The sequence below is a fragment of the Haliaeetus leucocephalus genome, unplaced genomic scaffold (assembly GCF_000737465.1).
Source record: "Haliaeetus leucocephalus isolate CR32 unplaced genomic scaffold, Haliaeetus_leucocephalus-4.0 Scaffold317, whole genome shotgun sequence".
Lineage (NCBI taxonomy): Eukaryota > Metazoa > Chordata > Aves > Accipitriformes > Accipitridae > Haliaeetus > Haliaeetus leucocephalus.
In genome coordinates this window covers 8,070,947-8,093,705 of record NW_010972753.1, presented here as the reverse complement: position 1 = coordinate 8,093,705, position 22,759 = coordinate 8,070,947, and the positions used below count along the sequence as shown (strand labels likewise).

The 22,759-nt window shown below is 37.3% G+C and overlaps 1 protein-coding gene across 1 annotated transcript in view; it reads left to right on the top strand.

Moving 5' to 3' along the window:
- The window catches only part of RPGR (retinitis pigmentosa GTPase regulator), a 42,378-nt gene extending 36,619 nt beyond the window's left edge, over window positions 1–5,759 (top strand). Inside the window, exons 12-16 of the mRNA XM_010571388.1 lie at window positions 274–380; window positions 2,222–2,287; window positions 3,317–4,471; window positions 4,742–5,512; window positions 5,564–5,759. Of these exons, the coding sequence (XP_010569690.1) occupies window positions 274–380; window positions 2,222–2,287; window positions 3,317–4,471; window positions 4,742–5,512; window positions 5,564–5,719 (2,255 nt within the window). The 3' untranslated portion in view covers window positions 5,720–5,759. The remainder of the gene's footprint in view (window positions 1–273; window positions 381–2,221; window positions 2,288–3,316; window positions 4,472–4,741; window positions 5,513–5,563) is intronic.
- Window positions 5,760–22,759: the final 17,000 nt, after the last annotated feature.

The window sequence follows — 22,759 nt, the reverse complement described above, 5'->3', positions numbered from 1 at the left end:
ATCCAAAAGAATCTTTGTCCCATATAATATTTATGCTTTGAAAGCCTGCAAAAATGGTCAGAGATCTACAGTGCACTGAGGCCAGATTGCTGAGCTACCTCTGATGTTAATACTGATGAAAAGGAGCTGGAAGTGTTTCTGCTGTGTCTTGTGTGTCAGTCCTATGTCAGTAAAATAGACATAATCTCTGTTTTACAAGAGTGGGGTGTTCTGTTTGCTATATATTCCTTGTTCCTATGGTATTTGTTTACCTCCCTCTATTTTACATTGAAGAAAAGAATCATCAAAAAGATAAACCTGGTGAAGGCTCTGCAGAAGAAGATTCTGATAGTGAAAATAATGACAGAAACCTTGGAGATACAACTGACATCCTAAATATGGTAATATATTCCCCTAATGAATCTGTGATTCAATTGTTTTTATGCAGGGGAAGAATAAAGCTGCTAAATTGTGTTTCAAGTTCTAGTACAGAATTCCTGGCTAGTCCAGAATGTCATATGTGGCACCAAGAAGTACTGACATACTGTTAAATGACCATGCATTTCATATCATCATTATCCAATGCTAAAGTTTGTTTTCATTTTCCAAGTAATGTTGTAATACGAGGTTGAGGCAGTTCAATAGTGCAGCCCCTCCTCACGCTTTAGCTCTGGATATCAGAAAGGAAAGGAGAAGGATGCTGGATACCACATGGTGGTCTCTATCTCTGACCTTCTTCTTCTTGATAATTTCCGAGAGAGAGAATTGCAGGAAATGAAGCAGAGTGCTGTCTTTTCCTATTCCGAGATTTTTTAGTACAGGTGGATCATAATAAAGGGAAGACCAAAATGCAGACATTTTGATTATCTGGTGATCCATAAGCATGTTTCTACGTATTTCTTTTATTTAAAAAATATGTTCACCTTATCACTTGTACACCTTTCCAAAATATTTTGTTCTCTTGGCAGATAGGGCATGTCCTGGCCTTAACACAGTGCACTGGAAAGAGTGTTGGTTTTTGTCTTTTTTTTAACTTCAATGGAATGGAAACAAAAGAGCAGCTCACTGTGGACTCAGCTCAGAATATGTTGTCAGTTATGCTGGAGGGATTGCACATTTTACAGGAATTATTACTTGTTTGTACTTAATAGTGCTTAGTAATTTAACAATCTGTTTGTGCATACCATTTATTTAACAGTTATAAAACTTTATTTTCATTTACAAGGAAAAAATTGTCTTCAGATATGATGCACAACGTGGCCTTCATTAATTTACTGAGGCATTATTTATAATATATTGCACACTTTATGTGCTAGACTTCTTCCTCCTTTTTGTTTTTGTACCCATCGTGAATCAATTTTAAAACATTTATCAGAATGAAACAGTAAATTTGAAAAAAGTCTGTCAGGCAAACTTGTCAAAACACAAAGAAAAATGATTGCTCTTCTTGAATCTAAATGAAAATAATCTGTTACAGCATAGTTGTTTCAATTTTTCTAAACTGTGGCAACATACATCTTATTGACAAGTGTGACAAGAGGGGGAAGAACTTTTAATATCATATTGATGATACAAATTCTTGGGAGTCAGAAACCAGAACTGTCCATGCTCACTGTGTTGGAAAAGAATATGGTGGTTAAACCATAAGCAGTTAACAGACAGCAGCGGAGAATACTATCTTGTCATTTGGAGTATATGGGTAGGGATGACCAAAACCTCATTATTAATTGCCCACCTTGTAGTATTCTACATCGCCTTGCCTTTTGGTTTTTTTGCTTTATGTAGAAGAGATAAAGGCATTAGATTCCAATAAAAACTTCTGCTATGTAATGTTTCTTTAAATATGTTCTTTCAAGGCTGTTGTATCAAACTGGATATTAAGTTGAAGGTTGTGATGATAAGGGAGTAAGGTGTTATATTTGTAGCCACAACTTCAGGGTGACTGGAAGGCGGATCTAAAATGTGCTTGTGGGCTGTAAGAGAGGGCATGTAGCTTTCGGTCTCTATAGGCAGTTTAGATGTTGACATGTAAGCTGGTTACCACTCTTTCTCTTTATAAGCAGTAAATGAGGGAGTAGAAGTGAAAAAGGTGAGTTGAGCGATCATATAGATTTGTCTCAACCTGACTGTGCAATAATATCTAAGTGTTCATATAATAGCTCTGTTTACTAGAACTGGGCTTTGATGCTGCTTTCCCTGTTAGTTATATTTATTTTTTTAATGGAGATCTTATTTTTTGCAGACACATGCAATGAAATTGAATCCCAGTGACCAGTCCTTAAAATTATCACCACTCCAAAAACAAAAGGTACTGTAACTAATTATATATACATATGTATACTTATACTGATGTTTAAAAGATCAATAATTCTTGTATTATCCTTGTACTTTTTGTTTTGCTTTGAGTTTTTAAAAAAGCTAGGCAAATTTTATAGGCTTGCTAATTTTCTGAATATCCATGAGGTAAAATTCTAAGAAGCTGACTTCAATCAGGAAGAATTTGTTCAGGCACATAGCACTCCTCATATCCAGCATAGTTTGAGATAACAGTATATAATACTTCACCAGTTTAAGGAGCAAGAGACTATCATACACTTTGCAACTTAAGCTGACAACATACATTTCTGCTGGTTTGTTGATACTAAAATTTTTAATTGACTTTTGGGACACAGTGTAAGTAAAGATTTTATTTACAGGTAATCACCATAGAGTATATTTAAAGGAGCAATAATACTGGTTTTAATTATAAAGTTAAAATGCTTCTGTATTATCTTTTTGTTTCACTCCTAAAGTGATCCCAGCATTTCAGCATTTTGGTATATTTCATTATAATTTTATTTTATATTTAAAAAATTTTTCTGCAGAATTTGTTAGTAAGTGTAAAATTTAAAGCAGAAAGACAACAGATTTTCAAACTTATTAGAAAGACCATAACAGTGAGTGCATCAGAAGATTTCCTAAGGGGAAAGGTGGAGGAAGGTGTAAGAAAACTGTAGTTCTTTCCTTTTGTTCACACAGCCTCATGCATTGCATGTGCTCTAGCTTATGGGACATGATACTGGCTGCACAGTTCTTACTGCATTCACTTCAAGTGCTTGGATAGTGAAAAAGGCGTAGTAGTACATTTACCATCAACAGAATGTTGCATTCTTCTAATGTGTGCACGTGTAAATTAATTTCATGTGAAATACTCTACCTTTTATGCTATCTTTTAGTCCTCTCACACAAATTGTTTCTCTTCTTGTTCAGAAGTTTTTGTAACCTTTTTCTTTTGCTGTCATTTGTCCTTAATGCTTTCCTTCTTTCTTTTTAATTTTCTGCTTCTCATGTGGAATAGAAGAACAATAAAAATGTGAAACTGAAAAGAGATGGTAAGGGTGGGCTGAAAAACAAGGATTCTGATTTCATGAAGGAGGCCTCAAAATTAGACTCTGGCTCTTTACAAAAGCAGTCGTCACTTTCAGAGTCATCGAGACAAGATTTAGAAAAAAGTAGTGCCTTTGTAGGGAAGCCTGTGGCCAAAAAAAATAAAATGAAAGGTAAATCTGAGCATGCACAAAGGGTTAGTACTTTGAAAAGTGGTGTCCAACAGATTCCTAGGGACAAATGCAGATTAGCGAAAAGGGAAAAAGAATATGTGGAAAATCCTGAATTTGTCAGAGAGGATGTAACTTTTAATGTTCCCACTGAAAAACAAATTCTGAGTGAAAAAACAAATTCTTCCAATAAAAAGTCAAAAGCTGATAAATCTAAGCAATCCCTTAAAATAGATGTACTTCCTTCTGCATCCAGGGATCGGCCCCAGACTGATTCATTAATTGTACAAAAATACAATCCTGTTAAAAAGCAAGGAAGTCAAGAAGCAATAGAAAGTCAAAACAAAATGAAGGATGTTGTTGAAAAATCTGATAAATGTGAAAGAATATGCATCAGAGGAGAAGAAAGTAGTGAAGAGCAGAGACGGTTTAAAAAAAAGGATCAATTTTTGAAACAAATAGCTTTAAGTATGTCATCATCTTCAACTGAAGAAAGTAGTAATGATCTTGCAAAATACACACTTAAGAGTAGGGAAAAAAAAGAGGACTACTATGAAGGCAGAGAGGTCCAGAAGGCAATGAAAACAGTAGAAAAAGTGCAAGAGTTGGACTTAGAAAAAGAAGATAGTGAGATTGAGGAGATGCAAGCTACAAACAATGAGAAAGAATATGTAGAAGAGACTGATAGAAAAAGCCTGAATGAGGAAGAAACAAACTCCGAAGCTAAATCTGATGAAGTCAGGCAGTTAGAAATTAAGAATGAGGAGGAATCTAATAAAGAGCAGGAGAGTGAAGGCAGTGAAAATGAAAAAGAAAAACTAGATGAAACAGTTGACAGTGAAGGTGAACTAGGGGAGGAAGAAGAGAGTGAGGTTAAAAAAGATAGAGGTGAAGTTTCAGTAGAAGGAGATGAAGAGGAAAAAGATAATGAGGAAAATGAAAAAGAGGAATCACAGGCTGAAAGAGACAGTGAGAATGAGGGTGCAGAAGAGATTAATCAGGAAGACAGCAAAGAGCAAGGAGATGAAGAAGGCAGGTTGATGGAGGAAGAAGAAACGCTGAGTGAGGGAGAAAAGAAGGATATGGAGGAGGAGGAGGAGTATGCAAAAGAGGAAGACACTGAAAAAGAAAAGGAGGAACAGGTTAAAAGTGAGGGAAGAGATGAGAGTGAGGAAGGAGGTGAAGGTAGAGAGGTGGAGGAAGAAAAAGAGGTAGTGGCAGAAGAGGAAGGAGAAGATGAAAAGGAAAATGAAGAAGAAGACAAAGAAAGGGAGAATGAAAAAGACAAAGAGGGTGAAGAAGAGGAGTTAGAAGAATCATTGGCAGGGAGGGAAGAAGAGGTACCCGAAGAAGAACAGGAAGAGGAAGATGCAAATAGGAGGACTAAGGAGGTGGGGGAAGATGGAGTGGAAGAAGGAGGAGAGGAGGAGGATGAAGTGGAAGGTGAAAGAGAAGATGAGGAGGAAGAGGAAGGAGCAGAGGCAGAAGCAGAAGGGGAGGAGGGGGAAGAAGATGAAAAGAAGGAAGAAGAGTGGGACAATGAAGAAGAGGGATGGGAAAATGAAGAAGAGGAAGGGGAAGAAGAAGATGAAGAGGGAGAAGGGGTGGAAGAAGATGAGGGAGTAGGGGAGGAAGAAGAGGGTGAAGAGGGAGTTGAAGAAGATGGGGGAGAAGAGGGAGTGGAAGAGGAGGGAGAGGGAGAGGGAGAAGAGGGAGTTGAAGAAGATGGGGGAGAAGAGGGAGCGGAAGAAGAAGAGGGAGAGGAGGAAAAAGAGGAAGAGGAGGAAGAGGGTGAGGAGGAAAAAGAGGAAGAGGAGGAAGAGGGAGAAGAGGAAGAGGGAGGGGAGGAGGAAGAAGGGGAAGGAGGAGAAGAAAAAGGGGAAGAAGGAGAGGAGGAACAAGAAGGGGAAGAGGGAGAGGGAGAAGAAGGAGAAGAGAAGGAAGGGGATGTGGGAGAGGGGGAAGAAGAGGGAGAGGAGGAAGAAGGAGAGGAAGAGGAAAAAGCAAAAGGAAAAAGAAAAAATTATAATAATAAGCTTCCACAAAAGAAAAGCAAAACCAGGAAGTCAGAGAAGACGGGAAGTACTGCTTTACCAAACAGCTCTAAACAAAAACTGAAGTCTAAACAGCATGTAGCAAACGGTTTACATAATTCAGAACAATTTTGGAACAATGTGCTACCTCATTATTTAACACTAAAGTAGCATAGACTACTGGAGATGCATTTTAAGCCTATTCAGGAAACTCTGGAATTATGGCAGATTGATTTTTATTACTTAAAAATTATTTTCAATGTAGTCAAAATATATTATTATGCATATACTTTAAGTGCCAATTTATTGAAAAAGACTGAAGAAAATGTTTAGTTTTGGGAAGCTTTTGTGAGAGAAATCATATAAATTGTTGATACAGTCATTTACACAATCATTATCATGTATGACAGATTTAAAAAAATAATTGCAGAGGAGGCAAAATGTGTTTGCCTCTTAATTAAATTATAATGTCATGCTGACAACATGAATTATACATTGTAACAGTGTAATCTTCTTTGCCTTTGAATCAGATTTCTTAAGGTAATACATCAATTTTAGTTGCAGGATAGCTTACTTGTTAATGTGCCTTATATGAAAGCAGTGTCAGTAAATCATCAAAGATACTTATTTTAAATTTTGGTATCACTCCATATTCATTCCCCCTGCTTTTCTTCTGTTCATATATTGGTAAAATGTTTGAGTACTCAGTCTAAATTAAAGAAAGAACAAGTTGCCAAATTTACATGGGTTGGTAGGTGGGAGGTAAATGGAAGTGCGGGCCTGGGTAAATGGTGGCCTGGGCTTTTTCAAAGGCCTTAAGGTTAACTTCTTATTTTGGTGTCAGCACACAATTATGTGCAAAAAGACAAACACAAATCTCAGAATCTGACCTAGATTACATTTGAGTCAGAATGCATCTGTTTAGGGATAATTTTTTACTATCACATTTTGTGATTAGATATAATCAAGAATTTGAAAACATACCTGTAAAACATTATTTACTCGTTTATACTGTGCAATACACAAAAGATTCTATATCTGCCTACAAAAGACTACATAACATTAGTCATCTAATTCTAAGGTTCTCAAGGAGGGGAAAATATTTTGTTGCAGTGTGAAGTGTATATTATGTTTTCAGGATCAGAGCCTAAGCTTCTCCTCACTGGATAAGATTTGTGTTTTTCCCTCCTAAAAATCACATCTGTGATCTCCAAAAAGAGGACGATGTTCTGGAGTTTCCTTAAAATACACAAACAAATCTTGCAAATTATTTTTGTAAGATATTGCATTACTGTTTCACATGTTAGTGGTCAAACTGGCAAAACAAGGGATGGGGACTCATCATACAGCATTATTACTTAAATACTATGCTAATGGGTGTCTGAGAAATTTTTGTAAGCAGATCTCAGTATTGACATTGTCTAGAAAAATAGTTATTTAAATCCCATTTGAAAATAAGGACAGCAGAAAAAAGGAATCAAAATGAGTAAATGTCATTCAATAAAAAAGTTAATGGAATCAATACTGATGTTGAGATTATGAAACATTTTTGATGTTGTTTTGTAAGATACTGGCATTAAACTATCTTTGACACAATGTCTCCAGATTTTTTTTTTTCAAAAGGCTGTAGTAGATTAATAGTTTGCCAGTAGATTCTAGTCCAGTTTGATCCTTCCTACCTCAGTCACCCCTTCCATATACCACATTTGAAGTTAAGATCACTTTCAGCCACATGCCATGCCTAACTATAACAAAAAGTTAGTTCAGTGGCTGTATTTTGTCCATGTGAAATTCGTTTCAAGCTTTGGGACTTTCTGGAATACATCGTCTTGACATCAGCATATGTAAGTCTTTGTGAAAGGGTAAGTATCCTCATATTCTGATAGAGTGGAATATTTTAACAGTTAAATGCACTTCCCAAGAAAACAGCTCGCTCTAACAACACAGTCCTTAGTTATTTCGCAGAAGTGCTGTATTATCATTGAACTGCTGTAAAAACATTTACTTTTGAAACTAAATGGAGCTAAGCTGTATTATTTTATCTTTCTAAGGAAAGATTAGGATGTTACTGTGATTAAATTTAGAGTAATATTGAAAAGTATTTTTATAGGCCTAAAACCGTGTTTCTTGGATATGACATCTACTTATTTGCGATTCTAAAATTCAGCTTTGGAAGAAAACTGCGCTGTGAAAATACTCTGTTATTTCTTGTGAAAAATATTTGCTGGGGGGGGGGGGAAGTGAGAGCACTTTGAAGCTAGTGATTTCCAATTCCACATAGAATGGCTTTTCATTTACTGTTTGGCTGTAGATTTTAATCTAAATCCTTAGGCAAATGGGGACCATTTGTTGTTGTGCCCTTAACATGCACTGATAGCATAAAGCTTCCCAGGAGAGTAAAGGAAGCCAAGTTACGGGCATCTCCTCTTCGTTGTTTTGTCTGGATGAAAATTCATGGAATTGAGAACTGATTTTTTTTTATTGTTTTGTGGATAATTCCTGTGGTAGGGGAAAAGCAGAGCATTACTCCAGCGCTTCTAAGGGTTTTCCACAGAATCGTTACATAAATTGTGCACTGTGCCAATGTTTCTGGGCTTTGGGGGGACTTTGGAACTCCATTAGCATAATGAGTGGAATTTTATTTAGTTTGACTCATACTGGTTTATAAAGTTTGTTACTTGCGGTTTTGTGGAAATTCAGTATGTCCTTGGTATTTATTATGCGATACAAAAAGAGTTATGTGCGGTGCTTAAGCAACATGGCAGAAGTACGCCTGAACTAGTTTTTAGTAGAGAAAAAAATCCTGCAATAGAGAGAGAAAACAACAGACAACTGCTCAGACCAAACATCTATCTAGTCCAATATCTTTTTGCTAGCAGTGACTACTGGTGAATGCCTGGCAAAACATACAAGAAGAGAGCAAACATGTAGCATTACTTCTCCTGTGTAATCATTCAGTATACTGAATACATTCAGTATATTCAATAATTTGTGGTTCAGCAGATGTATCTATTATATTTAATAGCCATTTTTCTTCCATGAATTTCTTTCAATCGGTTTTTAACCCATATAGCATCCAGTACATGTTTTGGCAAACAATTCTTAGATTACTTTACACGTTGTTTGAAGAAGTAACTCCTTTTTTTGTCTTGAATCTGTCTTTTTGTACCTTCATTTGATGTCTCTGTATTCTTGTATTAGAAAAAAGAGCATTTATTCCCCCTTCACGATTTATTCCCTCGTGATTGTCACGTGAAAAAACTGTTCAGCTATGTGGTTTAAATCAATCAAGATCAAAGTGGTTTATTGATTTATTAATAACAGTTAACTAGCAATCAACCAGCTACACATTCAAGATCAAGAGTGGCAATACAGCAGGTAGCAACACCAGACATCCATAAAATGTTAATAAGCACCTGCGAATTTCTCAGCACCCTTCTGCAGCTCTTCTTAGAACTTTTAATTCCCCTGCACAGTCTCACATACATGTTCGCAGAATTACACATGCACATAGTGCCTTTTGTAGCAGGCACAAATTACAAGCACATACCCCATTTTCGGGGGGTGGAGCGCAAGTCTGCTCTTGCCACACAGCTCCCGTGAGAGATGAGGGTGCTCTAGATTACTTTTAAATATGCTGTAGCACAACTCTTCTCTCATGCCTACAAAATTTCAGCACGTAAATTTTTCCAATATATCTGAAAGTATCAAACTGTTTATTGAGATAATAGTTCTCTTTGCATAATTGATGCTGAATAACAAAAATGTCTTTCTCCAAACTACAGAAAATGTCTGGTTTTCATTCACTGTTTTTTGTCCCGGTGTCTTCTCTGGATAGGTACGTGGTTATTCTTTAGAATGGGGCCTTTAGGAATCATGCAGAAAAGGACATTCAGTTTTTGTTTCCATTGCTTTTAGTTTTTTTCCGTAGCTTTTCTTAGCTATAGCCATGTTTTAAGGTAAATTTTAGCTTACTTTCTCCGAAGATGACACTACCTTCTAGATCTTACCTCTCAGAATAGCAAAGAGTCTTTTATTTTTATTAATTGAATTTGTGGTGTGAATCTAGCCATTTAGCAAAAGTCTTGTTAAATACTCTAAAACAAATGAGAGTGATTAAATGCAGAGCATCTTTTTTAATGCAATCTGATTTTTTTTCTTCGTGCATATAGGCTGGATTTATGAACTGTGAATGCACCTGAACTTCTGTGTGTTGTCCTTAATTTTATAATGAGTATTATGGGAAGTAGAATCAAGCTCAGAAATAACAGGATTTGCAGACAAAAGAATGTTGTCAGATCTGTAAAAAGACAAAAAAAAAGGGCAAATTCTTAACTAATTTTTAAATTGCAATTCAAGTAAACAACAGTGTTTAGTACTGTGGCATTCTGTGAGCAACTGAGCAAATATTTTGCTTGCACAAATAGCAAACCTATAGTTTTGTCCTCAGTGAAGTTCTGAGTGTGTCTGTGATCTGAAGTCACTCACTGAGTTGTAATATTTTCATACACTTTTGCATATGTTTTAATGGAGAGAGGAGAGGTTAGCTTTTGCATATTGAAAGGATTTTGGAGAGATAGCTTTGGCATCAGAAAATTGCACTGCTGAGAGCTACAGAGGCTTTATTTTTCTATTGCCAAAAGAAAAAGCAAGTACACTTAATCGCTGTCCTTTTTAAGGATTTGTGATGGTGCCCATTGCTTCTTTGCTTGGCAACCTCATGCTATAATGATTTGAACAAATATTAATACCGTTATCTCAAAACCCCATACTTTGTTATGAAAATATTTATTATCAGGGCCCTGAAATGTCAAGTGTAAAGATATTTACCATTCTGGCTTTCATAAATGCCCCAGCATTGAAAAATCAGACATGACTCTCTTTCTGTCCAAGGTGGGTTGCAGGGCAGTCTGCTGGAATGTCCCAGGTTCAACGTTACAGGTTTAGAGCTTTATAATTTGTCATGAGTAGCCCGTCTTTCAATCAGAGTTGCATTTGTGGTTTGTGTGAAGTATTTGTGATTTCATATTGAGAGTGTGAGAGAGAGCTAAACAAAGGTAGCTCTAGGCAGAATTTTATATTAAACAAAGCCTTTATCTGCACCTGTACCTGTAAGGATATTGATCACAGTAGTATCGAAGAGTAATATTTCCCCTTTGTATCAATGATAATACAAGAGCCTGTGCTGTGCTGTTCAGCTGGAAAGTCAACAGTAATGACCAATCTAATAGGAGTTTGGGATTGTGAGGCAGCCTGGCAGAGGCTGGTTTTCTTACAGGACGTTTAAAATACTTACTTTCACTCTATCCAGCATCTAGCCAAGGCACAAAATGACTCTCATAATTAGAAACACAGCAGCAGAACCACTGCAAAATTTAATCTCTTTTACTAGGCACTTCATTGTCATCTCTGAGGAGAAAAAGAACAAGGCAAACCTGAATGTGTCCTGTATCAAGAGTACAGAAAGAAGTTAAGCTGTGCTTTAAAGCCGGCTTTCCAATAGCTGGGGTAGAACTTTCACAAGTGCCAGCATGTCGTGGAGAACAATTGCATGGGGAAGCTGGTGGGACTTGTGTTACTAAGCTGGGTGTGCCTTGAAAAATCTACCCATACAAGATGAGAATGGGTTTAAAGATTATTGATGGTTGTACAGAAATCGTCACTTTCACACCAGAGTATTTTGAAATGGGGGATCTCCCCTGAGAGACCCAGTTTTGCAGGCTGTGGAGATTTTAGGAGTGACTCGTGGGGCATCCCTTTCAGGACTGTATGGAGAACAGAGAATCTGGAAGAACCTTGCTGCATGCTGTGGTGTTATTAGTGAAAATTTGCCTTTGCTCATATTTTTAGCTAAGCACTGAATAATAATCAGGATGATTAAGGCAGGATTTCAACGAAAAGCACAGGATTTTGGAGAGACATGCTGTACTGTAAGCTATGTGGCACAATAAAAGCAGCAAGTAGTGACTGTCCTCATTCGTTTGCAAATACGTGGGAGCTGCATGACAAGCTCCAGACACTAAAAATGTTCTATAAGTATTTGGAAAAAATGCACAAACTGTATCCAAGTGTGGGCTAATATTCCCAAGTTAGTTTTTTCTCTGTGCCTGTTAGCATTAAGAATTAATTTTATGCAGCACAATATCTTCCAGAGACACACTAAGTTTTTGAGATAATATCAACATATTCTGATTTGGAGTTGCTCATTATATTTCATGTGTTTTGCTTAAGTACCCAGGAGCTATTTTGGTATGCTATTTCCAAGTGACTGAATATTAAAGGGTATTTATGTTACTATACAAAATAGCGCATAAGAGATAATACTTGATGTAAACAGTCTCCGACTTGTTTTATGATTCTTCACAAAACACCTTAAAAATTCTTTCTAGTTCTATAGGGTTTTTTTTTTCCTTTTCACCCTGGAAATTGATATTATTTATTTGTTCTCCAAATAAAGCAAACTTAGAATCATAGAATGGTTTGGATTGGAAGGGACCTTAAAAATCATCTAGCTCCAACCCCCTTGCCAGGGGCAGGGACACCTTCCACTAGACCAGGTTGCTCAAAGCCCCATCCAACCTGGCCTTGATCACTGCCAGGGATGGGGCATCCACAACTTCTCTGGGCAACCTGTTCCAGTGCCTCACCACCCTCACAGTAAAGAGGGTGATTAGATTACATCTAATCTAAATCTACCCTCTTTCAGTTTAAAGCCATTACCCCTTGTCCTATCACTACATGCCCTTGTAAAAAGTCCCTCTCCAGCTTTCTTGAAGGCCCCCTTTAAGTACTGGGAGGCTGCTATAAGGTCTCCCTGGAGCCTTCTCTTCTCCAGGCTGAACAACCCCAACTCTCTCAGCCTGTCCTCATAGGAGAGGTGCTCCAGCCCTCTCATCATCTTCATGGCCCTCCTCTGGACTCGCTCCAACAGGTCCATGTCCTTCTTATGTTGGGGTCCCCAGAGCTGAACGCAGTACTCCAGGTGGGGTCTCACGAGAGCAGAGATTCACCTCCCTTGACCTGCTGGTCACACTTCTTTTGATGCAGTCCAGGATACGGTTGGGTTTCTGGGCTGCGAGTGCACATTGCTGGGTCATGTTGAGCTTCTCATCAACCAACACCCCCAAGTCCTTCTCTGCAGGGCTGCTTCAATCCACTCATCGCCCAGCCTGTATTTATGCTTGGGATTGCCCTGACCCATGTGCAGGACCTTTCTGAGAAGATAACAGTTTTGTACATGAAAGGTGTAGTACATCTGAGCTATTTCAGATGTTGATTTATCTTGGGGAATAAATAATAAAAATTTGTTCTGAATTGCTGGAGAAAAAGAATCCTTTTGATAACTATTTAAATTGGTTTTGGAGTGAATAGTAAAAATCTAGAACAAACCTGAAAGTACAAAAACTGTCTTTTTTAGAATGTAGTTTTACATTAAAATTTTATACATTGTTAAGTAGTTATCTTTACTGAAACAAGAATGCAGAGATGTATCTTTCTCCAGGTACACCTACAGCAGCAAGCTGGCAAGTCACAGAATAATGATACCAAAGCCAACTGAAATAACCCTTAAGCTAATGCCATCAAAAAAAGGACTGTCTATTACTATGTAATAAATGTCAGTGTACTATCTCAGAACAACACCTGAAGTCTTGATTAATAAATGTAATCAGATTAATTCTCTTAATACAAAGTATATGCACTGCTAGCCTGTGACAAAAGTGCACAGATCTGTGGAAACTTGTAGGTTCTTGTGTTTGGCTTTGAATATATTGCGTAGCAAAGTATTGGCAGAAAAAGACTTAGGAAGACAACAATGAAAAATGAGTCTGCTCAGTCAGTTTCTAACAACATTATTTACAGCTATGTAGTCAGTATTTTATTCCATTTTTCTCAGAGTGACACCATCCTGTTGGGGGATGCAATTGAAGTATCACAAGTACTGTTGTGGTAATTAGTCATCACGTATTCAGGCTAATCAGTGTGTCACTATGTGGGCATCTACTACTTGTAAATATGATGGAAGAAAATGTTTCAAAGAAGGCATAACTATCTGTAAAGTTCAATTTTTGCTTGACATGTAGCAATGGAAAACTCATGCCTGATGTAAAAATTATTTCCAGTTGTTTCACTGTCCGCACAGTGTGCCTGAAATTATGAGTTCAGTGTTGCATTAGTATTCCAGGATACTTACGTGACAGAAGCATTAAGGGACTGTTGTATCAGGTAATCCATGTCAAGTGCTCTTGACATAGAACTGAACAATTAGGAAACCAATATAACCTAGCGGAAGCCTAGGTGTTAGGTTTTAGACAAGTTATGGAGACTGGCTCGGCTTTTTACTGAAAATTCTTTTAAAGCGTATTCAGCTGAGCTCTTCTGTTTCTCTCCATGACAATGTGTAAGGAAAACCTAGTTTGCTTGTTGACTGCCTTACTGATTGTAATTGAAAGAATAAGCTGTTAAATCTCTCGTTTGAGTACTCTCATTTGAGTACTTATGTCTTTGAATTTTGTCAGTCATCAAACTGGACAGCTCTTTCTTTAGTAATCACTGAAGTGAAAGATACTTCTCTAAGGTTTAGACTAGCTGAGCTAATAACTTTTCTATATTAATAGCTACAAAATGAAAGCCCAGTTCAAATTCCTGATGACAAATGGCTGGCACTATGTGGGTTTTAAGATGTTAAACTTTCACTGTAACTGCTAAGTAAGAAGCTACAAGGTATGTATCTTAGCTCAGAAAGTATTTCTAGTTACTTCACATCAGATAACTTGACATCATGACAAGGTCAATATCAACAAAATGTTACATGCCTACCCATCCATATATCTCCAACCCACAAAGGGTAAACAGATCTATTTTATTTTTCCTCTCATCTGCATGTAAGATCATGGTTAATGTTGTTACTTTAAATGCTGTTTTAGTAAAATGTTAACACAGTGCATTTTCCCAGCATGGACAAGTCAGGAGTAACATTGATGTGCAGTCATATTTGGAGAGCAAAATGATATCTAGTGGAGGATATGATTCCTCTACCTATTCCTTTTCAGTCCTGCATCAAAAAAGAAGGATGGTCTGTAGAAATGTATTTTGTAGTTGTCTTTACCAGTGCTCTACAAAGGGAGCATTGATGAGTCCCATATGACAGCATTATGCCCATTGACCAACCTCTTTAGACCTGATATCCATCTACTAAAAGTCTTCTACTTCATATTGAAACTGCTGCTAGGTATGTATTCCATTCAGTTGTTGTATAGGCATGTAAGAGAGCCATGGCATGCTTTTGGGCATCTAAAGGTAATGGGCTGCACAGTTAATGGGAGAAATCTGTTCCTTAAATGATTAAAAACTCTGCTAAGCAATTGCTGTTTTATGGCTGCTTGGCAGAACAACACCAAGGAAGAAGCATGTAGCTAACTACCTCTTTCTCAGCTCTCTTTAGTAATCTTCTCTGTGGATTTTTAAGTTTCCAGGACAACTAGAAACAGAAATATCTTTTCTGTAAACCAGAGCTTCCCAGAACTCTCCATTTCCGAGTGGTAGACATAGTAATTACAGATTTCTCTTCATCCCTGAGTTTTCACCAGATTTTTAAAAGATCTGGAACTAAATTTGTCTCATCAGTGGTTTTGAGATTTTCTTTCCTAGAAACATAAAATGGTGGTGGCAAACATAAAATATTTTGACTCCTTGAGGAGGCCTGGAAAGATACCATGAACCTTCCCTTCTGAAATGCTAATTATGAACAGCCCATCTGCCAGAGCTCAGTTTCCATAAAGTATGCAGGAGGGATCGACAATGAAATAGTTATGGCAATATAGAGAAACTTAGCCCACAGCTGTCATTTTAGCAAGGTCTCCCATGAGACATGTCTCCAGTCTTCAGTAATATTGTCTTTCAGCCAGAGCATGACACCAGGTGAGACAATGGTATGGAACAGAGTGAAACTTTTTTCCCCTCTCTCCTGTAGACATAAGACCACATTTTTATAGAGCATTTGGAAAAGAAATGTCTTTATTCTGTATTAATCTACCCAAAGAAAAGCCAGCTGCAGCCATTTTAGCAGAAGGCAGTTATACCCACTGAGGCAATACTTTTGCCAAAACCGTGAGTGAGTATGGTCATTCGTCCCCTAAAGCTTTTTTATCCTTAGCAAATTTATCCTTAAAAAAGTCTTGTTATGAAGGTCTAGGTTTACAGGAAAAGCAGTGTAAATGCTTGCAGAAAATTAAGCAAACAAAACAGTTATACAAAATCTGTGCAGTCTGTTAAGTCTGCAAGGTCATCTTTTCAAGACTGATGTTCCGCTGTACTGATTTATTATACTACAGGTACAAAATGTTTAAGGTTGTTTCATAGAACCGACCACTTTTTTGTCCTTGAGGAAACTGGAACCTCAGGCTTAAATGAAAACCATTTCACATATTTTACTTGTATATTCTTTACTACTTTTGACTTTCTGTGTGTAACCTTGGCCAAACAAGCTTCTCTGTGTCTCAACTTTAGAGGTGAAACTATTGAAGTTATTCTTACAGCGTTATCTTTCTGTGAATAAGGAATTTAAATGGAATAAGAAACTAAACCTCCTAAAGCATGATGAAAGAGAATAATGCAGAGATTATACTTATATATAATATATACATATCGCATAATATGTAATATACGTATACTACATATATACATATATATATTTGCTTTAATTAGTAGCCTCAAATTCTTCAGAGATTATTTTTAATGGCCAGACGAGTCATCTTTTAAAGTAAAAAGAGTATCTGTAGTATGACATTCTCATCTCTCCTTTACTACCATTGGTAAAAACTCTCCAAAACATGCCTATAAATGGGCAAGCAGAAGTGACAGTAATAAAACTGTGCTATAAGAGTTATTATTCAAAACGGGTTATTTTAGAAGTTGAACAGGTAAGGTGACAGCTAGAGACACCTGTGGTAAGCTGCAAATATGGTAAATGGAAACGTGGTCAGTCTGGGAAGCTGTTCAGTTTAACAACAGTAAGTGTCTTCTTTGGGGTGAAATGAGTGTCTCTCAGCTCCAGGTTTTTTTGACAGGGAGCATGGCTCGGTTGCCTAAACAAACACATCTAGTGTGATTTTAGGTGTTGTGGGGTGTCCTACCTGGCTGTGAGTTGGGGTCCAGAATGATGCAGGTCTCTATAAACCCCATGTAAGGATGTCTCTGATTCCTAGGATGTCTGAGTGGCGCTTATCAAAGGAATTCCACCAAAGATCTCTGATAACTACAACGGCAGCTTAGATTCTATCTCCTTTGTAGACTCCTGCATTTAGGTATCTTCATTTAGGCTAACGGGAAACGTTGCCTTTATGATAGAATCCAAACCTGATACATAAGTTCAATGTAAGCAGAACCTGTAGAGCAGTACAGTAGAAGTTCAGCCATTACCCAGCTGTAAAAGAGCAGTGAATTTTGTAGGCATAGGAGCTGCACGTAAGTCTTGCAAGTTCTATAAGACTACTGTAGGACCTTGGTGTACGGTTTCTGAAATGCTGTAACTATGTTGATATAGATGATAATCACACTGATTGTGCTCTGCCTTTTTATTCAAGTATGCTAAATATGTGTCCACCTGATTCTGCTTACCACATGATAGGCAAATTCTAGAATGCTGACAGTAATTTTGTACTTTGTTAAAATGTTGTTTTATTCTTAGAATAATGCTATTCTAAGTCCCACTGATCAATGCCGGCTCTATAAAGAAGCAGAAAAAAGGTCTTTTTTAATGTTATTATATGACAACTTTCCTAGCCATTTTGAGCATTTAGTTCTGATGAGATTTTCACCAAATTTACAAAAAAAAAAAAAAAGTGTTCTTCCTTCCTATTTTTTTTTTTTAATTTAGCACTAGACTGTGCTTCTAGGAGGTATTTATGAACAGCAAGTTCTTGTTTTCTTGGTTACTTTCTGTAGATTTAGCTGCCAGCTTAATGAGAATTAGAGTGCTGTTCCTCACTAGACACCTTATTATCTGTTCAGGGAGAATTGTTTTGAAAGGAAATAAGCTTTCCATTTCTTAAATTATGTTTTGAATATTTATATGAGGAGGAAAACAGTTGTCAGTGAATAGAAAGCTAGAGATCAAGTGTGCCTAGAGATGAGGCTAGAAGTATAGGTCATTTCTGAGACTGGATTATGTAATTGAAAAGGTGAGGACTGGAAGAAGAGCTTTTTTCTTATCAGTTTGACTCTGGAACTGATTTTCGTGTGAATATGTCATGACTCTTTAATATGTAATTAGGAGAAGTTCCTCCCTCAGAACTCAAATCCTAACTACTTTTATTGCCCACACTATATGGAACATAGGTATTTTTGTTGTTAACTGCTTGACCAGTATCTCCGTATCAGCAGAGCTAGAGATACTTACATATGCTTAGAAAGTGGGATAAACATTTTCATTAGTTTAAACTCTTCTTTTACATTTAGCTGTAGTTACACATTTTGCTGTGTTTTGTAGATGCATGTTACATAGGGCATACATGCCCTACTAATCTTAAATTTCCTCCAGTGTGAAATGGCTAGGCTGAATCCCTTCCATAGGCCATAACTATGCTAAACATCTGTGAAGACTGTCTTAACTTTGAAGGAACCAAAAATAGAAAATTCTGGCTTTGTTACAGATGTCTAAGTCCATGTCAATCTGATACTCCTCTGGAAGACTGAGTGTCAGTATTTTATCCAGTGGAGGGTTTTTACATTATTTACAGAGACAAAATCCTGTGCATGCGTTATCTCTAAATGCTTCTGTATTAAATATTGCGGTGGTACCATTCAAGTCTACAGATAAACTATGCCAATGATAAATAACACCACTTCCAAAGGAGTTTAGATGAAAACATTTTCAGTTTTTATTGTTCATTGTTCCTCAGATATACTGATATGTAAGAAGCAACCTTTTCTCAGCTCCTAGAAAGGTGGAAGAATTATTACCTCTTGCTTTCCATCATAGATGCTGGAATCTATTACAGAAGTCAAGTTTATAAGGAGTTTGTCATGTTTAGCTTCATAATCAAGCTTCTCACTAAAACAGCAAAAGAAAAAAGAACGTTTCAAAAAAAGATCACCCCTTCTGAAACCTGCTGTCATTTTTGTCCCACCTGTTTGCCTTTTTGGAAATGCCAGGAGACGGGATTCTTACAGTGGTTGTACTTGTTCTCAGAATGACTTTCCATGTGCGGAGTCCCCAGGAAATGACAGTGAGAATGCCACTGGGAATCTTCGTGCGCTGCTACTGGGAACCCGCACAATAGTGTGCCAGGGCACACAACCAGGTGGTAATATGAAATGGTGTGCTTTACCCCAAACGGTATTGTGCGTGTCAGCACTGCTGCTTGGTCTGCTTGCTGTGTGAGAGAAATGAAGGGTTGTCAAGCATTGGAAGAGGCTGCCCAGGGAAGTGGTTTAAATACCACCCTGGAGTTATTTAAAAGACGTGTAGATGTGGCACGTAGGGACAGGGTTTAGTGGTGGACTTGGCAGTGTTAGGTTTACGGTTGGACTCGATAATCTTAGAGGGCTTTAATATCCTAAATGATTCTACGATCTCACCGGGATATTTTGCGCTTTATTTTCTTTTGTTAGAGTTGAAAGCAGATTGCCTTTTTCACTGTTTGCAGCAAAATTCACAGTTACGGAGACAGACTGGAAAGCAGACTGGAAGAAGCCTCAGTTAAGGAAATACTGGAAGGTATCTGTTAGGAGAAGGTCTTTTCCCCAGTAGGGTGAGCTGAAGTATTCATCTGTTGCAAAATGCCGGTTCTTTGGGTCACCGTTATGCTACGCTACAAAAGGGACTTTCTACCAATGGCACTTGGTGATTTCTGCTTTTATTTCATTCCTGACATTTCTAGAGCTGGAATATGTAGCTGGCAATATAACATACTACCAGGGTGCCTCCAGTTTCCCAGGTGCTCTCTGTAGCGTCAGCACGTGGTTAATGCGTAGCCTGAGCTCCGTGCTGGATTCATCTTTGCTGCTAGCCCGTTTCACCGCGGTCCTCGGAACGTGGTGTGTGCTGCACAGATACTAGATGCGGTGGAGAACTCCCACTAACTCTGCTGCACGTGCTGGCATGCACAGCGAGGCTTTTTATCCTAAGTTTAAAAATTTGGTCTCTGAAGCTGCGAAGGGCACCAGACAAGCCTGTGGAAAATGGGCCAAAAGAGAACAATGAAAGTGGTACAAGCTGAATGTCTGTGGTATCATTGTGATTCTTAATTTCAGGTGTGCAGTTGTGCTTAAAGTGGCAGAGAGCCTCTAAGTAGGGTCCAAAAATAACTTTGCTACACAGTTAACTCACCCAGAAGAGTACACGGCAGGAAACAACTAACCTGTTAAGCTTTTGTATACCTCTGACTTTCTTGGCTAAGCAGCCTCGTGTTCCAATGTCTAGAAACATTAGGTAATGGTCACCTCCTGACTAGCAACTTACCTTCGGAGACAACAAGCAAAAATTCAAAAAATTAAGGAGTAAGGAAACCATTGACAAAAGATAGGAGAAAGCATTTGGACTCAAGTAGACGAAGGTGTTCAAAATAAGACCCATTCCTCTACCACACTATCAAAAGAGCATGCAGATCATTCCCACCAGTTCCCATCATGATATAGCTGCAGTGGAACAGAAGTGTTTTGTTGTTCATGTTTCTTTAACATAAAATACTGGTTCAATACCTATATTTCAATCAGTCATAGAAGAAAAGCATCACAGTGCAGAGATGCAATAGTACCTTTGGGCACTCTGATGCAATGATAAGGGTTCACTTGATTTGACATCAAAAGTCCATCTTGGACTCGGTTTAGGCCTTTATATTTCTGCAGTGGGAGGGAGAATGTTTCTGTTTAAAATATTTCATGCTGTTATAAATAGATAAATGGCATAGTAATGGCAATCACTGAATGGAGTAAGGATATAATTCGTTCTTTTTTCTACACATTTTTACAAAAACAGCATTTGCACTTTAAAAAATTCATTTTATAATACCCCGGCTATTTTATTTTACTATACTGAAGTTTTATCCTAGGCTGAAACCAACTTAAATTCAAATTATAGTGTCTTTATTGAATCAGATGAATCAGAACATTGTGTCTGGTATTGTTCCATTAATGTTCTTGGGAAATAGATTTTAATGACCTTTTTCAGTGTTGGAATTACTACTGCTTGTGTGAATTATGCATATTTCAAACATTTAAAATAAGTATTTTGTTTCCAAAAAAAAGGTTGTTTTCATCACTTTTCCATTAAGGAGTAATAGCAAATAGCAAAACGTAGAAGTCAGCTGCACTCCTAATGATCACTGGAGGTCTGTTTCTTTAAAATCTGTTAAAATTAGCAAACCTCAGATGAAGGCTCCTGTGTTTGTCTTTACTCTCTCTACTGCTTGGAGCATTTTCTTTTGCGTTTTCTTGTTGTTAGTCAAATTATGATGTATGATTAACTGGTGTAGGATGAGGACCATGACATCATTGTGCAGCATGAGTTTCAAAATTATGTTTTGGCCATTTTGTCAAAGGAACAAAACTTGTCTGGAGATGAAGAGACAGATAATGGTGATGATGACAATGATGAAGAAGAAGATGAAGAAGAAGAAACAGAAGAAGAAGAAGCAGAAGGAGAAGCAGCAGGAGGAGGAGGGGAAGAAACAGAGAAAGAAGAGGAAATAGAGGAAAAATCTGAAAAAGAGAAACATAGTAAAACACCTGAGGGAGAGAAAAGCGGTAATAGCACAGTGGAAACTGTAGAGGTAAAATCATTTACTCCTATTAAGTTATTGGTCTCTGAAAGCACTTGGTTCTATAACTTCCATTAGTTTGAATATATGTGTAGGTGTCTTGGAAATGCAGAGCTGTTGTTTGGGGTGGTTTTGGTGAAGGGAGGAACACATATGTAGGTGTTAATAGTTAAACATTTTCTTTTTTTAACAAGTGTGAAAGTAGAGATTTCATTGTTTTGTCTCTCTATAGACAGAAGAGACTACTCAGAAAGAGACCATCATTCAGCAGGGTAAGAATACAATTCCTAAGAATTGGATCATTGCGGACATTCTAAAAACAAATAAAACATTTCAAAAGATAAAACTTTTCTAAACAATCCCTATTATAAAAATACTGAACAATACAGTTATTGTCAGTAGTTGATAAAGCAGTTCTTGAGAGGTGATGAAATTTGAGAGGCAATAAACCATTACTAATTGTTAATGATTTGAAAGAAAAAATTACTTTTCCCAGTTATGTATTAGAGAAAGTCCACAATAAGGACTTCTCTTAGCAGGACTGTATCTCACTTGCTAAGAGCAGTTCTAGTTGTGCAGTGACAAAGTAATGGTAGTTACTCTGGTATCTGTCAAGCTACTTCTTAAGGTGCTGCGCTGCTTCACTTCAACAGAGAAGCTTGTCAAAAGTCTTTCTCATCTCTGTCAACTGACATTTCCTCATTACGTTCACAAACAGATTATTTTAGGTGAAATGTGGTACTGAACACTGTTCAGAGATGCTGAAGATGTAACTCTAGATGTTTTCTGTAGTTTTGATGACGGTTTGAGTGAACTGTATATTCCTTTAGAAAAGCTGGAGAGCGTGAAGTTGGGTGGCCCTATAGGCAAGACAAGTAAAAAATATTTATTTTATTTTAGAAATTCTGGAATAATCTATAATTGTTCTTTTGAAAGAAAATAACAAATGTGGTATAAAAGAGACCACTGCCTTAATACTGAAGAAGCTATGCCATTTATTTTCAATCTTATAATGGAAATAGTTTGTCCAGAATGGATGCTTAAATATTTTTCCATCATCCAGTGATCTGGAAGTTTTGATATTAAGTTCTAAATTTATATCATTCCTACAGGGAGGATAGGAAAATTTAAACACAGGAACATCAACTCAGATGGAAAGTTCTCCCTTTCCCAGAATTGTTTCTATGGAATAAAATTCACGCTGAACCGTAACTCCTGATGTAAAAGTCAGCTTTTCCAAATTAGAATATACTTTCAAAATCAGTGTGCAAGACATTGTTTTCTGTCAGCAAGAGGAAACTGTGAGTGTCAAGTCAAAACATTTTGTATAATGTCACTGCCATAAGTGTTCTGATCTTGAAAATTGAGCACCTGGAGAATAATACAAGGGCATTATATAGAGAGATTAAAAAAATTAAAACATTCTTGTCAGGCTGGGCACGAAGTTGAACTG